The sequence below is a fragment of the Notechis scutatus genome, chromosome 4 (genome assembly GCF_049901735.1).
Source record: "Notechis scutatus isolate UNSWTSFEM ecotype Mainland chromosome 4, rNotScu1.2, whole genome shotgun sequence".
Classification (NCBI taxonomy): Eukaryota; Metazoa; Chordata; class Lepidosauria; order Squamata; family Elapidae; genus Notechis; species Notechis scutatus.
Window position 1 is genome coordinate 135,963,406 of NC_142012.1, and position 17,021 is coordinate 135,980,426.

Sequence of the window (17,021 nt, forward strand, 5' to 3'; positions counted from 1 at the left end):
GAAATTCAAGATAAAGCACATGAGGATTTCTCTCACTGTATCTCCAAGGTACAATAGTTGAGACAAGAGGTCATGACTAAGTCATCTACTACACAAAACAAGTTGTTTTACCATTGTTTGTAAACCAAGCGATTGGGTTTACATAATGCCAAGCCAAAACTAAACCATGTTTTGACTTACTCTGCCAAGACTGGACTTAAATATCCCAGGGAAAAGGTAACTAAAGCCAACCAATTTCTACCTACCTTCCCGCTCAGGTAGTATCTATGATATACCATAGTATTAGAAGTAAACCAGACCAGTTTACTTCTTCAAAGAAAAATCTATGGTATTAACTTGAGTCTCCATTTAAGTTAAATCTGCTAATTTTTGACAGTAGAATTAATTTCATAGCAATTTCTGTATTTATTATCCACCCCCATTCTCAACTAATTGGAAATATTTGCTTGGTGTGGTACTCACTTGATTGCTAATACACTTTACATTTTCTCATATAGCTTAATCAACAGCAAATGACATGCAATTTAGACAGCTCCAGGATAGACATATTGTGAGGCTGTTGTAGATGACCTTAAGCACCTTGCAGACTGATGATGCTATGAAGGACAGGATTCTGGACCACAAAGGGTACACTGTAAAGCAATTTGAAAACCTTGCTTAAATTAGAGTATAAGGCTGGGCTGATGTCTCCATTTTGCACACCAGTACCTCTGCATTGCAGTCTGATATGAAAGTAAAACATTACATATATTTCTAACAGAAATAGCATTTCCTGGATATCAGCTATAAAATTAAAGCTGCTGCTACTGCTGCTTACTCAGCCATATATATTACTTAATTAGCCAATACAAATCAAAGGAAATGCTATTCTTATTTTGAAAGGGCCATAAAAATACAGAAATCATTTAATGACTGAGAGAAACAGCACATTTAATATAACATTTGTATTAACTTCCCAGTTTCTCTTCAGTTCTCATGGAGTACATTCATATATTTCTGCATGTACTTAAACTAAACATAGAACTGTTCTTACAAATATTCAATAACTTTTAATTAACCAAAGCCATTTGTTTTGCTTATATTTCTCTTTGACCTTTATGTGTTCAAAGAATCTGAGAGTTAATGCAACATACACCTTTATCATCTACACTACAGACTGCATAGTAACAAGAAAAGAGCATGGGTCCTACAGCTACAATGATAGAATGGATCTCTCTGAAGCCATACGTCAGATTATTCCAGAGAGAAGGGGGAAATATAGATTAGTAGGATATAACATTAGCTCATACTTTTCCCAATTTAGCTGTTGAGTTTATGTAATTTCTTGTTTAATATAGCTGAATGTTAAAAGCTAGTACTTTTATTGTGGACAACTGGTTAATCCAATAAGCACATTGATAAAAGGAAATCACTTGTAATCAAATAATTTGCACTTCTTCCCTGAGTATTGAACATTAGAAGTCCAAAACTATACCTTTTGCCCACAATTCAGTGAGAACAAAACATACCTAATGGTCATAGAATAACACTTGGAGTTTAAATTGACAGCAGTGTCACTCAAGGTTCCCTTTTGATTAGTGCCTTTCCCAGAATTTAGCCAGTCTCCTTTCATTATCTTACATTCTGGATTCACTGTTTATATGGATATGATGTTGAAACAATGATTCATATAAAATGTATTTCACTTTGCAAATATCTTGAGGGGGTAACTAGCTCAAGAGATTCCACTTGCTTCTGATGGTCATGCTAATAAAAATGGATAGCTTTATACAGCATAATGAATGCATGGAGAGAGAAACCCTGGATATAGAACTAGAGGATTTCTATGAAAGTATTCTTAAGCTGCAGTTTATGTGAAAGAAAAAATTAAGATATATTTGGAAAACAGGTTGGTGATTGGATAGCCTGACTTACCAAGACTATAATATAACCTTTCCATCATTATGGAGAAAATGAGTTACACAATTACATGAGGGGTTGAAAAGAGGAAGGAGAACTGAACTTAAAGTGAAAAATAGATTTTTCTGTCTACCGACATGTAAATATTTTAGACTCTGAAAGGAAAGCAACAGAGTCCCTGTGCTGTCTCTAAACAGGTGTATATTAGTACATTATTAGAAACCCAGGACATGCAAAATTTAATTCTAGCACAAGCCCTATTTTTTTTCCTGCTCACTTAATGGCATCCACACCTATCATTTCTCTTCTGGTGTTTGTCCTTTCAATAATAATGGATCCCCATAGTCTTTGCCCTGCTTCTCCTCAGGCTCTAAAATTAATGTTGGGATAACTTTTACATCTTTTAAAATGTTTTTTTAAAAACCCACCTTTCTTCCCTAACACACAAGCATAACACTCCTCTACTGAAACAATTCCTTCCTTCCTTCCAGAAATATTTTCAAATTTCCTTGTCAATTTCAATGGTTTTTGTTCCTGTAAAATGAGACCATTTGCCTTCCTATCTTCTCGGATAAATAATTTTTTGGAGTCAAAGGAAACACCACTATTCCTAGAAATAAAATAACAGAAGCGGAAATCAGAAGGTGGACAGTTGCAGATTTGATCAAAACTGAACTGGGAAGATCAGAAATGACATTCTTGTTGCAGTATTCTAATTTGTGCAAGTTTTCTTCCAAGAGGTGATGTTGTTAAAAAAAAAAGAGAGAGAGAGATGTCAACACAAGAAGGACAAGGGGACAATTGGAGCAACATAATCTGGCATTGATGCTACAGAGGAAAGATGCGGCTGATGGTGTGCACAACCAGATTAATACTATCAATATTTTTCCTGAAATAAGGACGGATGAGCAGAGCTTTAATCCGTTCCCGAGAAAATAGCCCTGGTTACATTAAAGGGAGGGTAAAATGGTATGTGGTGTAAGATTGGTGTGACGTTGGGTTAAGCCACGATACCCTTTGGTCTTGGGACTGTTTTGTGGAGGTCACATACTGGGTTCAGGATGCTCCCGCCGGCAACTCTGGGAGGTCGGCTGAGAACTAACGGCTCGGCTAGGATTCCGCAATGAACTTCCGGGCTGCGGAGCGGAGCGGAGCGGGGCTGGGCTGAATGCAGGTCCCGTAAACACCAGCGACATCCAGCCGAGTTGATAGAACTCATTCGGGATGGGATAAATTGCCGAAATGGCCGGGCTACTTTAGAAAAGGGTCACCCATCTCTCCAAGGCCGCGACGGTCCGATCCTGTCCCAGGACGGCTTCCTCCCTTTCCCGGGGGCAAGGAGAGCCTGCTTGATTACAAAACGGCGACGTCCGGAGGAGTCGCGCCGGCCCCCGCAGTCAAGGCAACCACCCGATTCGGGCCCGGAGGCGGGGCGGGGCTGCACCTGTCCGCGGGGCGTCCCAAGCCCGCCTCTTCTCTCCGGCTCCTCTGCAGAGCGGTAGCCGGCTGGCGGCTTTGCCCGCCGAAAGCGTCCCGCCACGCCTGGCTTCTGCTTCCCACCCGGAGCGAGCATGGGCAGCCTGCTCGGCAGCCTCTTGGGCTCTCAACTCGTGGCTCGGTTCCAGCGCCGCTGCGGGCTCTTCCCCCGAGGCGAGGAGGACCAGCGAGCTCAGGCGGTGGCCAACGGCAGCCGGTCCCTGACTCCGCGGGACGTCAGCAACGGGCACCGCCCGGGCTTCAGCGTCCCGGCCGACTGCGCCACCTGCAACGGCAGCCCCGGGGACGGCTGGAAGGTAATGCGTTCAACAGGGGCGGGCGTACGAAAGAAGCCGGAGCTCCGTTTGCAGCCCCGAACTCAGACCGCCTCCTCCTGCTGTCCCAGATGTGCTCTGTAATCCTCTCGCCCGGGGCAAATGCCCGCCTTCTTAACCAGGTCAGTTAGCGCAGGGGTCTCCAACCTTGGCAACTTTAAGCCTGGAGGACTTCAACTCCCAGAATGCCCCAGCCAGCTGGCTGGGGCATTCTGGGAGTTGAAGTCCTCCAGGCTTAAAGTTGCCAAGGTTGGAGACCCCTGAGTTAGCGGAAGGCGAGCGAGCAGGAAGCGTTGGCGTAAAAAAGGTCTCTTGCCGAGCCGTGCCTTCCCCTCCGCTGACTTCCTGTTACTGCAAACCCACTACTTTAGGGACACAAATTTGTACAAAGCTATAACTACTGCACTCTTCACGACTTTAATACTGCGCGGTCTTAGTTCTCCCCCCACCTTCCTCTCTGAATGGAAAAGACTTGGGTGAAGACTTTTGGAGAACTGAAAAGCTTGCCTACAAGGGGGCGTGCATAAGAGCACCAATCATGCCTACCGTCCCTGTCCTATTGTTTCTTTTTATTTTTCTTGTACGTATCCATCTCATGTATTCAAAACTATGTTTATACTTATAGCTGTTATCTTGTAAGCGATTGACAAATCAAATAAATAAATAAATAAATAAATATACAAACAGGCAAGCTTTTAAAATAACAACCTCTCCCCCCATGATAACAGTAATGACTTTCACAGGTGATTTGATTTTAGCCCAAATGTTGTAGCTTTCTATTTTGCATCTAGCAAATTTGCAGGAAATGTTTATTTTCAACATTGTTTCTTATAATAATTTGACCTTAACAAAAATGGTGGTGGGAGAATAAGGATTAAATGAGCTGGTGAATTCAACAGTGTTGGCAATGATGATAATGATGTTTGCAGTGTAAAATCAGCACAAGACAGCAGTTCATTCAAATACATTGCAGTAGCCTGAAGAATATAGACAGAAATAGAGCTAAATCTACTTTATTGTAAGGCTACTTTAACAGAATCTTGCAAATCAGAAGTTACAAACTTCCTGCCACCACTTTTAACTGTCTGATCCATGAGGGCAAATCCTTCCTTCCTAGGTTTTTTCTCTGTCCTTGTGGGCCTCTCCTCTTGTCTGATCATTTCCTAGGCAGCATCTTTTTCCTTCATCCCCCCCAAGGTTATCCATACATTCCTTTACATTTATCCATGATCTTAGGTCTCATATCATTTGCTGTGCTCTCTAATAGAAGAGATGGCAGTGATGTTCCAGCATCAGGTATTGGCTACTCATCCAGTTGTTCATTCAGGTTTTCTTGAGTCTGGGATATAATGTGAAGTTGACCTATTTCAAGTTATGAATACAGCTTCCTCTTCACTATGTTGAAGTGTTAGGTAACTAGCTGATTTTCTATCTTCTGTGCATTCGTAGTTCCTGCATATATTTCATATACTATATCATATCTCATTAGAATGCTGTTGTAGCATTCTATCAATTTCAGGTTTTCCTTATCTTGTCTACACATGATTTGTTTCAGTAACCGACTTATTATCAGATTGTCCTGGTTTATCACTTGGACCAAACCTTGCTAATTCAGGTGATGTGATGACTGAGCTGGCATGAGTCTCTTAGATCATGTCACTCATATTGGAGGCAGGCAAGTGAACATTAGGGCAGGTGACTTTATCCAAAGGCCCTACCAATAAGATAGGTACCAGCAGGGATTTGAAACCCGGTCTACCACATGAGAGGACTGAACTCTAACCACTACACATCTTGCTGCAATAAATGACTACACACAAACACACATGTAAAATAAATACATTCAAGAATCTTACTTTAATCCTATAACATTCTGTTATTATTGCCTTCAGCAGTAGACTAGAGTATTCATTTGAAACACATTCTTTTAATTTAATGGCAACTTCAAATCTCAACAAATAAATGTCTTACATATTCACAAAAAAAAATCAGAAAATAAAATACAAGCTGAATAGTCAAGACCGTGTTGATGATCCAAAGGACGATGATGTTGATGCTGTAAAGGACCTTGGAGTACTCATCTCTAATTGATCTAAGTGCTAGAGCCCACTGTAACTACATAGCCAAAAAGGCATTAAGAGTTGTTAACCTAATTCTGCGTAGCTTTTTCTCTGGTAATATCACACTACTAACTAGAGCATACAAAACATTTGCTAGACCAATACTCGAATACAGCTCATCGGTCTGGAACCCACATTACGTATCTGATATTAGCACAGTTGAGAAAGTCCAGAAATATTTCACAAGAAGAGTTCTCCACTCCTCTGTTCGTTGCAGAATACCTCATGCCACCAGACTTGAAATTCTAGACCTAGAAAATCTAGAACTATGCCACCTTCGGTCTGATCTAAGTATAGTACATATACTTATATATTACAAAGTCCTACATGTCAATGAATACTTCAGCTTCAACCATAACAATACAAGAGCACACAATAGATACAAACTCATGGTAAACCTCACCAAACTTGATTGCAGGAAATATGACTTCAGCAACAGAATGGTCAATGTCTGGAATACTCTATCTGACTCTGTGGTTTCTTCCCCAAACCCCAAAAACTTTAACCTTAAATTGTCTACTATTGACCTCACCCCTTTCCTAAGAGGTCTGTAGGGGTCATGCATAAGCGCACCAATGTGCCTACTGTCCCTGTCCTATTGTTTCTATTTTTCTTATATATATATTTCATGTATTCATAACTATGTTTATACTTATACCTGTTTCTTATAGTCGCTTGACAAAATAAAATAAATAAAAATAAAATAAAAAGAGGGAGGAAGGGAAGGAGAGAAGGAGTGAGTGAATGAGTGAGGAAGGAAGGAAGGAAGGAAGGAAGGAAGGAAGGAAGGAAGGAAGGAAGGACTCATTTTCTCAGAACTGGGCCTTGTAGTTCTGGGTTTTTTCTAAGTCACATTCTTGTGCGTGGATGATTTTTTTTGACCATATGAAGACTGGTGCCTAAATAATTTAAGCATAGTATTAGGTAGAGCACTCTCCACATCCTCACTTTTTTTTTCTACTAGGGAAATAATCTATTTCCCTGACCCACATAAATACTATCACTGTGCTTTCTAGTACCATCATCTTAAAAGTAGTGATTGGTTGATTACAGTAATAATAGAGAGCATGAATTCTAGCGTTTGTAATGGCTAGTTGCATTTGAAACTAACTATCTAGGTATAACTTTTGAACTAATATATCTTTTTCGATCAAGATTGCACTGTGAGCTCTGCTCTTCATTTGTTTGCAGATGTGTCATTACCCAAGTGAATAATGAATACAAACAAACAAGCCAAACAACCAAGATCAGAGAGCACTAAGGACTCTATATAGCTCTTTGCCCATCAGTAATTAAGTTATAATTGCTTTCAGATCAATGTAACTTCTCACAATAATAGGCATATATTTCCTAATTTCTTCTTATTTTGGAAATATATAAAGCTTGTATCACTAGTGGGCTGCCATAGTGCTTATATTTGAACACAATTTTAAAATATAACTTCAAAAATATATTAAAATATATATTGCCTTGCCTTCTAGCATATTCTCCTTCTCAGTCACTGTTCTAATTAACAGTCTCTTTACTTTCAGTTACGTTTCTGCCTCTCCTTTTTTTCTGCTCTTTCTCTTCCTCCTGCCCCCCATCTGTTTTTTCTGTAGTTGTTTGTGATAGCCTACTGTTCTTCCAAATCTGCACTTAGTTTATTTTTTATTTGTCATCTGTTGACCATGCTCTTCCACCAAGCAAAGTATGTACATTTGGTATGGAATGGTATAATGGGTATCTGAGATATTATCCTTGCAATTACAGGTAGTCCTCGACTTATAACATTTTATTTAGTGACTGTTTGAAGTTACAACATCACTGAAAAAGTGACTTATGACCATTTTTTCACGCTTACGATTGTTGCAGCATCTCCAAAATCACAGGATCAAAATTTGGATGTTTGGCAACTGGTTCATAATTGTGACGGTTGCAGTGTCCTGGGATCATGTGATAGCCTTTTGTAATCTTCTGACCAACAAAGTCAATGGGGAAGCCAGATTCACTTAACAATTTTGTTACTTAATAATTGCAGGGATTTACTTAATAACTGTGGTACGAAAGGTCATAAAATGAGGCAAAACTCATTTAACAACTGTCTCACTTAGCAACAGAAATTTGGGGATCAGTTGTGGTCATAAATCAAGGACTAACTGTACTTAGCAGAGAAACAATTGGTGCCAATTGAGCCCCTGAACTTTATAAATAGAGCTGACTTGAAGTCTAGACGTTCCAGATCTATCGTCAATCTATGTACATAGCCTCCCAATCCCAGGAATCTAGCGCCTTTTAGATTAGGCCTCTTTAGCCAAACTCAAGGTTAATTGCACCAAACTTGATTGCAGGAAATAAGACTTCAGCAACAAAGTGGTCAATGTCTGGAATACTCTACCTGACTCTGGTTTCTTCCCGAAACCCCCAAAACTTTAACCTTAGACTGTTTACTATTGACCTCACCCCTTTCCTAAGATGTCTGTAGGGGGCGTGCATAAGCACACCAATGTGCCTACCGTCCCTGTCCTATTGTTTCTTTTGTTTTTATTTTTTTATTTTTCTTATATATATCCATGTATTCATAACTATGTTTTTACTTATACCTATTATCTTGTAAGCAAATAACAAAAATAACTAAAATAAAACAAACAAACAAAAAAAATTGCCATTTTTAAAATGGTGATTTGATTACTAATTCATACCATCTAATCTGGTGTTTCTGGCATCAAAACTTCTATATTTTTTCTTTTTCTCCCAGAGGAAAGTCTAGAGTTGATCATGGTTTATGAAATACCTTAGCTTTAATACGACACAGCAGTTCTTCATAAGCATCTAGCAAGTTGATGCCATGTTGAGAGGCCTGAACAGATGGAATTTATCTTCTGTTTTTCAGAAGAACGTCTTCTGTATAACATTGTACTACAGTGTGATCGTTGCTAAAGACTAGTCAGAGTTTTTAGCTAGGATGGGTTTAACAACCCCATAATTTTCTGATTTGCTGGCTATACCCTGCCTATTAGAGAACATTTTGTTTGGTTTGGCAAAGCAACAGTTGATCATTGTTTTCACTGGCTGAGAATAGTGTTTGGAAGAAAATAGAAGTTGGGAAAAGGAAGAAGTAATAGCAGCAGCAAGGAGGCCCTGCCTAAGGGCATCCAAATAACACACCCAAAATATCTTTTTCGAACTGTACTCTTTATGTTGAACCATTAACATGTGCTGAAACTCAAATGTTTCTTCAGTAGATAATAATTAACCAATTTAGCTAAGCTGTATTGATTTTAGTGGAATTTAGTGGTTGTGGTGATTGCCTTCTCTTTATTCTTTGTTCCACTTTTTCCGAAGTGGAATAAACTTTTTATACATTTAAAGGTTTCTATTGGGTAGCTTAATTAAGTGTTTCTCATTATATTTCCCTGCATGCACAATTGAATTGCTTTTGTTTCAGATTGACATGGCATTTTTTTTTTTTTTTTTTGCATTGTTGACTCTCACAGGAGAACCCAAAATATCTTCTCTCTTTTTTTTCCCTATCACTGAATTGAATGATGGAATCTTAGATAGACTAGGAACTTGCCAAGTAGGAGATTGTGAGGTGTTAGGAGATACTTGACTGCAATATATCCTAATACTTTTTTAAATTGGAGGATCTATGGAAGAAAGAATCTACCAGTAAGATTTTCTGTTACAGGTGGTCCTCAACTTAGAGCCACAATTCAGCCCAAAATTTCTGTTTCTAAAAGAGACAGTTGTTATATGAGTTCTGCCCCCTTTTATGACCTTTCTTGTCACAGTTGTTAAGTGAATCACTTCAGTTGTTAAGTTGATTGTTAAGTGAATCTGGCTACCCCACTGCTTTGTTTGTCAGAAGGTCACAAAAGGAGATCACGTGACCCTAGGAGGCTGCAACCGTTATAAATATGAGTCAGTTGCCAAGCATCTGAATTTTGGTCACATGACTATGGGATACTGCAACAATCATAAGTGTGAAAAACTGTCAATAAGTCCCTTTTTTCAGGGTCGTAATTTTGAATGGTCACTAACAAATATCAAAAAGTACCTGTATTAACTTCAGATGGTTATATAACTCCATCCTAATTCCTGAATCTTTTTCCTTGGTTCCTTCTTCTTGATATTCCTCACCTGTCTTTTTCTTTTTTCTTTTAAAGAGTTCTAGCCTTTGTAAACATCTTTCTTTCGGCTTTGTAACTGTAATTCCGGTCCATTTCAAAATTACTTTTAAATGCTCATTGCACTAATAACCTTTCTTGAAGGAGCTTGGGCAGGTCATGATATTAAACTGAATTCTTTCTGTTCTTATGCCGACTGCTTTGTAGCTTTGTTACTAAACTCTACTAATTGTCTTTGATACAAGTCTTAAGAGACATAGAACCCATGTTTTTTTTGTTTTTATTTTATTTTATTTGGTTTGTCAATTGCTTACAAGATAATAGGTATAAGTAAAAACATAGTTATGAATACATGGATACACATAAGAAAAATAAAAGAAACAATAGGACAGGGACGGTAGGCACTTATGCACACCCCCTGCCTTTATGTTTCAGGCATTTTTTCCAGTTAGTGCCCAGTACCATATGCTATGCAGACAGGCAGGCACCATGGGCTGTGGCCAGTTTTGAAGCCGCCCGCCTTCAAAAACAGCAAAGCTGTTCCAAGAGTGAATTGGAAGCCAACAGGCATAAAATCTGCTGGATCTCGCTTCTTGTGTTCATAAATATTAACCAGCTGTTTGACACAGCTCTTTTCTCCCCCAGTGTGTTCCCAAGAACGATATTTCTATGTTAAAAATGGGTAAGCGTTTATTTTTCCCCATATGGTCAAACTATAACACAATTCACGGCAATGACAAACCAACCTTTCATGAAATTTTGTGAATCAAATTTGGCTGTTTCATAAGACTTAATAAGGTACGATAAGGCACAGCTTGCTGTTACGCTATGTGATGCATTGCATCCATTTTGTCACAGTGAGCTTACTCATACAAGCAGGGTTTTATTTTTCAATATTTCAAATGAGGAGTAACTGTAAGGACTTTTTCTCTAAGCATGGTTCTCAAATAATTCCGAATTGCTAATTTTCTTCCTCAGAATAAAAATATCCTTTACAGGTAGTCCTCAACTTACAACAGTTCATTTAGTGACCATTCAAAGTTACAATGGCAGTGAAAAAAATCACTTATGACCATTTTTGATGCTTACAACCATTGCCCCGCTCCCATGATCATGTAATCAAAATCAGATGCTTGGCAACTGACTCATATTTATGATGGTTGCAGTGCCTTAGAGTCATGTGATCACCTTTTGTCACCTTCTGACAAGTGATTCCAGTGGAGAAGCCAGATTCACATAACAACCGTATTACTAACTTAACAACTGAAGTGATTCACTTAACAACTGTGGCAAGAAAGATCGTAAAATGGGGCAAAACTCACTTAAATGTCTCACTTAGCAACAAAAAAATTGAGCTCAATTGTTGTCATAAGTCAAGGACTACCTGTACTTGCTTGTCAAAGAAGATTGCTCTCCACTTGTACCCAAGTGGTGGTGGATAATTTTAAGACAGTGTTAAGAATTCAGGTAATCATCTATACTTGGTATTTAACCACTCTGGCCTACTCCTAGATGATTTTCAGTTGATACTACAGAAAGGTGAAACCTAATCAGATTTTATATGTCAAAAAGAATTGTAGTTGATTAAATTTCAAGATCCAACTACTGTATAGCCAATGACTTCACTGTGATCTGTGAAAACACAGACATGCACCATATATATAAGCAATTTATTCAAATAATAAGAAATCACAAACCTAGGAAATAGAAAGCATGAGGAAAGAAAAAGGGAAATGTGGTGGGTGCTGGCACAACAACTTTCTAAATAGCATTCTAACCTGACTAAGCATCCTTGTTCCAACATGCTTAGGATGTGAAATGTAATACATTGAAACAGGAAGAGGAGCAACTGAATAGCAGAACCGAACAACTATGAGTTCTGAAAAAACATACTTCCTTTACAGTAATCATTCTCGTAGAATTGGGATTAAATGTTGACAATCAATTCCTTTGTTTTAAAAGATAATTAGACAAATTTTTGAATGATACATTTATTGACTGTCAAGCTCTAGCCCAAACAGCAAAAGCCAACTAAGCCTAGTTCTTTATTTACTTACACCTAATGGACAGACTAAAGCTATAACCTTCTAACACCTACTAATTATATCCTGAGAGATTTTTGGGCATGGTTACCATGAATCTCTTCCTACCCTACTCTCTCCAGGTTATGACTGTGAAATCTCTTAATCTGGGCTTCTCTCTGTTGAGATTTACTGTCTACTCCAGAGGTGGTATTTAGCAGGTTCTGACCAGTTCTGGAGAACGGGTAGTGGAAATTTTGAGTAGTTTGGAGAACCGGCAAATATCACCTGTGGCTGGCCCCGCCCCCATCTATTCTCTGCTTCTCGAGTCCCAGCTGATTGGCTGGGTCTTCTTTTGTTGCCTTGCACAGGAGAATGGAGCTAGAAAGCAGGTTAGTGGGGTAGGGAGGGAATGGGATTTTGCAGTAACCTTCCCCCAGGAGTGGGGTGGAAATGAAGATTTTACAGTATCCTTCCCCTGCCATGCCCACCAAGCCACACCACACCTACCAAGCCACGCTCACAGAACCAGTAGTAAAAAAAAATTTAATCCCACCACTGGGAAATCTCTGTGTTGCCCAAACTCCTCTCCACTGATTTTCCAGGTGCACATTCCATCACATTGATGGAACTTAGGTCTGTCAACTAAATGCATTCTGGATAGATAGAGATGAAGTAATTTTTGTCAAGGTGAGGATGCAATGCAATTCTACTTGATGCATCTTGAAGCCTTGAAAAGCACACACAACAACCAGAAAAACACACACGCACACACACACACGCAAACAAACATACGTCTTGGTGATTCTAAAGATTGACAGGGGTGGCAGAAAAAATTTCAAGGCATGTACTGGCAATATGTAGAATTTCCTTGTGGTCACTTGAACTGTTGATAGAGGCAGGAAACGTGAAGCAATATGTTTGATTTCTTTTGCTTTTACAAGCTATATTACATAACAGCTTCAAGGAATTTTTCTTCAAAGCAAAACTCTGCATTGCTAAACGGAGATAACAGAGTACATCACTGGAAAGTACATTGGAAAGGGCCCTTTAACCTGTATGTTACTTAGACTTTTCATTGATTAACCACTGGAAAAACATAGATGATCCATTGTTCATTTCTAGCAAGAATTTCCTTATACTTTTGTAGCACCAAAAGTATGCAAGTTTATACATTTTAAGGGAATCCGAGAAAACTATGATAGGAGTGGTGAGGTACATAATCTTCCTTCAATTTCTCTCTCTCACACATCCCTCTCTCTCACCCTCCCTCCCTCCCCCCTCTCTCCCTCTCCATGGTCTTTCTCATAGGTAAAAAAGTTTAGTGATAGACAGAATGTAAATTTAATAAATAAAGAATAGAACTTCATGCTTCATTTCATCATTTGGGAAGAGAAATCATACCATAACTGAACATTTTGTTGTCTAATATGCTTATACTTGTGAGCTTATTGCATCACTTCTGTCCCAATAGGGTGTGTGGCTTTTAATTGCTCACTCCACCTTGCTTGTGTAGAATAATTAGTCTTAAAAATGGAATTGTTGAATTGAATGTGATGAAATGTTGAAGAATTGAACATAGAATAGAATAGTATAGAATTATTTATTGGCCAAGTGTGATTGGACATACAAGGAATTTGTCTTGGTGCATATGTTCTCAATGTACATAAAAGAAAAGATACATTAGTTAAGAGTCAAGAATAATAAGGTACAACACTTAATAATCATCATAGGGTACAATAAGCAGTCAAATCATACTAAGAAACAGTCAATAAAAATTGTTAGGATACAAGCAACAAGGTTACAGTCATACAGCCATAAGTGGAAGGAGATGGGTGAAAGGAAGGATGGGAGGAGTAATAGTAATATTGTAATCAATTATTGAAATGAACATTATGATGAAAAAATATAATTTCTAGGAAAGGACAATGTAATTATGCATTCTCTGTTCACATATAGTTGAATTTATATGCATATATTTGAACAGACTCTGGAATGAGCAATAGAGGCATCGCATTTAACAGAATAAAGCATTTGAGTTTAAAGAAGCAGAGAATAGCTGCTCTTAACTTGAAGACAGAAGAGATTATCTCGAATTACTCTTTAAATCCAAAGTTAAGTCTTTATTTTTAACACACACTTAGTCATGTTATTTTTTTTATCAGTGGGAAAATGTGTAAGGTATATGACTCTCTTTTTTCAACTATTATTCTTGTTTCAGATAGTCTTCCAAATATCAGAGTGAACTGTTTTTTCTTGAAATAACATGGATTATTATTATTACTAACAAAAGTTATATCCATAGAAAAGCATAGATATAAATTCATAGAAATAAAGGCTTAGTATGGCTGAGCAGCTCTGTAACCATAAGTAGAACTAAAGCAACACCTCCCTCCCAAATCAAGACTGATTCAAAATGAATCACTCTAGCTAGAAAGATGGAAAAATAAATAATCATCTTTGACCAAATAATAGAATAATAAGAGTTTGACACGACCACAGACATAATCTGGTTTAGTCTCATCCTGAGCCAAAAGTCCTCTGGCAGATGACTATTCAGTCTTTGTTTCAAGCCCTCTAATGAAGACACTCATTATGTCCTGTGGCAGCCTGTTCCACTGGCTAATAGCATGTACAGTCAAGAAGTTTCTCTTGATATCAAGTCTTAAAACCAGTCCTTATAGTTTTAAACCACTGATTCCAACTGTTCCTTCTGGGGCAACAGAGGAAAAAGTCCATTCCCTTTTTTTTTCCTAAGAACCCTTAGGATATTGAAAACCATTATCATATTTCCCTTTAATTGACTTTCATGTAATCTAAATATGCCCATGGATTATAAGCAATTCCTATAGGCCTTTAGTTTCTGGGCCACTCATTAGCATTTCATCTAATTTGTCATGTCCATTTTGAACTATGGTGCTCAAAATCTGGCATTGTGTTCCATATAAGATCTGACCAGGCCAGAGCAGAATGGAAAAATCATTACCATAATTTGCAATTTATGTCCTTCACACTTTATTCTCCATTCATATATTTTCATTCACACATCTGTGAGGAGGATTTCCTTGGAAAGAGTTTGCAGTTTTTATGTTCAGCATTTGATTTACACAGCCCCTTGGAGCAAGTATCTTTCCTTTTCTCCCAAAATAACATTTTAAATGATCTGTTACAACGAATTTGTGACATCATGTGATGTAGTGTTTTGCAGCATGATGGCACTGTGACAATGCAATTGGTAGCAGTTATTTGCTACAGAATGTTTTTAAGAATGTTTTGGAAATGGGATTTCTTTCTTTTTTTAAAAAAACAAGTTTTATTAATTTTCAAAACACACAAGTCATCATTATCCATTACATGTTTAAACCTTTTTCCATTATAAATTTAACAAGTCAGATAAACTATAATTCTGTTTTAAACCATTTCCATATAAACATACAAAAACCTCTTATCCAATTCCCCTTTATTTCTCTTTACTCTTATTCAATTTTATTATTATTATTTCATCTATTTCTTTCTGACTTAGTTACCATTATTCTCATTCTATATTTCTACAAGGTTTTATTAATTTCCCCCCCAAAAAAACATATACACACAACACACAAAACATAAAAAGATCTTTTTGGAAAGTAACTTGGACCCAGGTATCTCTCTTTTCATGGACTTCAATTATATTCAGGCTCATCTTACATATCATTACTTATTTTATTTACCATTCTAAGTCTTCTATATTAACTTCTCCACATATTTCACTCTTCTTAATTCTATCTTAATTAATCATCTTAATTTGAGTCATTATATTTATATCTTTTGTCCATTCTCTATTGTACCTTTGTCTCATTCTTTTTAAAAAAGAAAGAAATTTCTCCTGAAATCACTAATCAGAGTATGATGCCTTTCTATCTCCCCACTAAATTAATCAAATTAATCTTTAAAATATCCAATCCGATTTTGCTTGGTACATTCTAACTGAATAATACATCTAAAACAATTAAATACATAGTTAAACAATAGATTTAAATATTAAAAACAAAATACTATAATGAAAGTTTTATAATAACATCAATACCATAATCTTAATAAACTCTTTAATTAAAGTTTAATATTCTAAATCTCCCCTCATATTATATTTTCAAACCAATCATTATTAACATTCCAACATTTTAATCTCTTATCAACTCTCAAGCCATTTAAATTTTCTATTTCTGATACAATACTACAATATCATCTTATGTACCTTGCAAAATCTCTTTGAAGAAATTATACTTATCCTTTATCCCTAAAAAAATTTCTTTTTTCTCATTTAATTTCAAAACTTTGTAGCTTTTCTCCACCTTTTCCCTTTCTTTCTTCCCCCAACAAACCTTTCTAGCCCCCTTCTTCTAGCCTCTGCCTTACTGGCTTCCCTTCTCTGTCGTATTCTCTTCCCTTTTGTTTACCATCCTTATATTGATTTTGCACCTTGTTTTTCCCTTTCTTAAATGTTTTTTTAAATCTTAAGTCCTTTATTTCTCTTCTTTTTCCTCTTCCTTCCCTCTTGGTCAAGTTCTGAGATTTATTAAAGATGGCTTCCTCTCTTTGTTCTTCTTCTGCTGTCTTCATCTGTTGCAATGTTTGTTGATAGTTAATAAGCGCCATTTCTAAAAAAAAGGAAGGCTTCTTTCAAACCAGCTTTACCATTTTGTTTTGCTTGCTCATAATCTTTTCTCAGTTCCTCGATAGAAGAAGCCATTATAAATCTTTTCTTTTCTTTTCTGTTACAACAGCCAGAATATTCCAAAGGAAAGATAAGACAATCCCAAAGTTCTCAGTCAGTCCAAACCAAGACAGAGTTCCCACTCTCTCCTCCTGGGGTAGTATCAATTAGAGAAAAGAAAGTCCAAATCTGTTTCTTAAAATCTTATTGCAATATATTTTAGTCTTTCAATCCTTAAGGCATCTCCTCCAACAAGGTCTTAGCATACAAATATTTTTTTTTTAGTCCTCTCTTTTCCCACTCATCGCTTAGAGCCAGTTTTCACCTAAAAAAAGGTTTCTTAATGTTCACTTTTTATTCCGTAAAAA

General features: G+C 37.3%; 1 protein-coding gene across 2 annotated transcripts in view; it reads left to right on the plus strand.

Annotated features, from left to right (window-relative positions):
- Positions 1-3,054: 3,054 nt before the first annotated feature.
- SGPP2 (sphingosine-1-phosphate phosphatase 2) overlaps positions 3,055-17,021 on the plus strand; it is a 46,645-nt gene continuing 32,678 nt past the window's right edge. The window contains exon 1 of one of the 2 annotated variants that reach the window (XM_087965024.1): positions 3,055-3,692. In XM_087965024.1, the coding sequence (XP_087821150.1) occupies positions 3,471-3,692 (222 nt within the window). In that variant the 5' untranslated portion in view covers positions 3,055-3,470. The remainder of the gene's footprint in view (positions 3,693-17,021) is intronic. The other variant, XM_087965025.1, reaches the window with a different exon arrangement.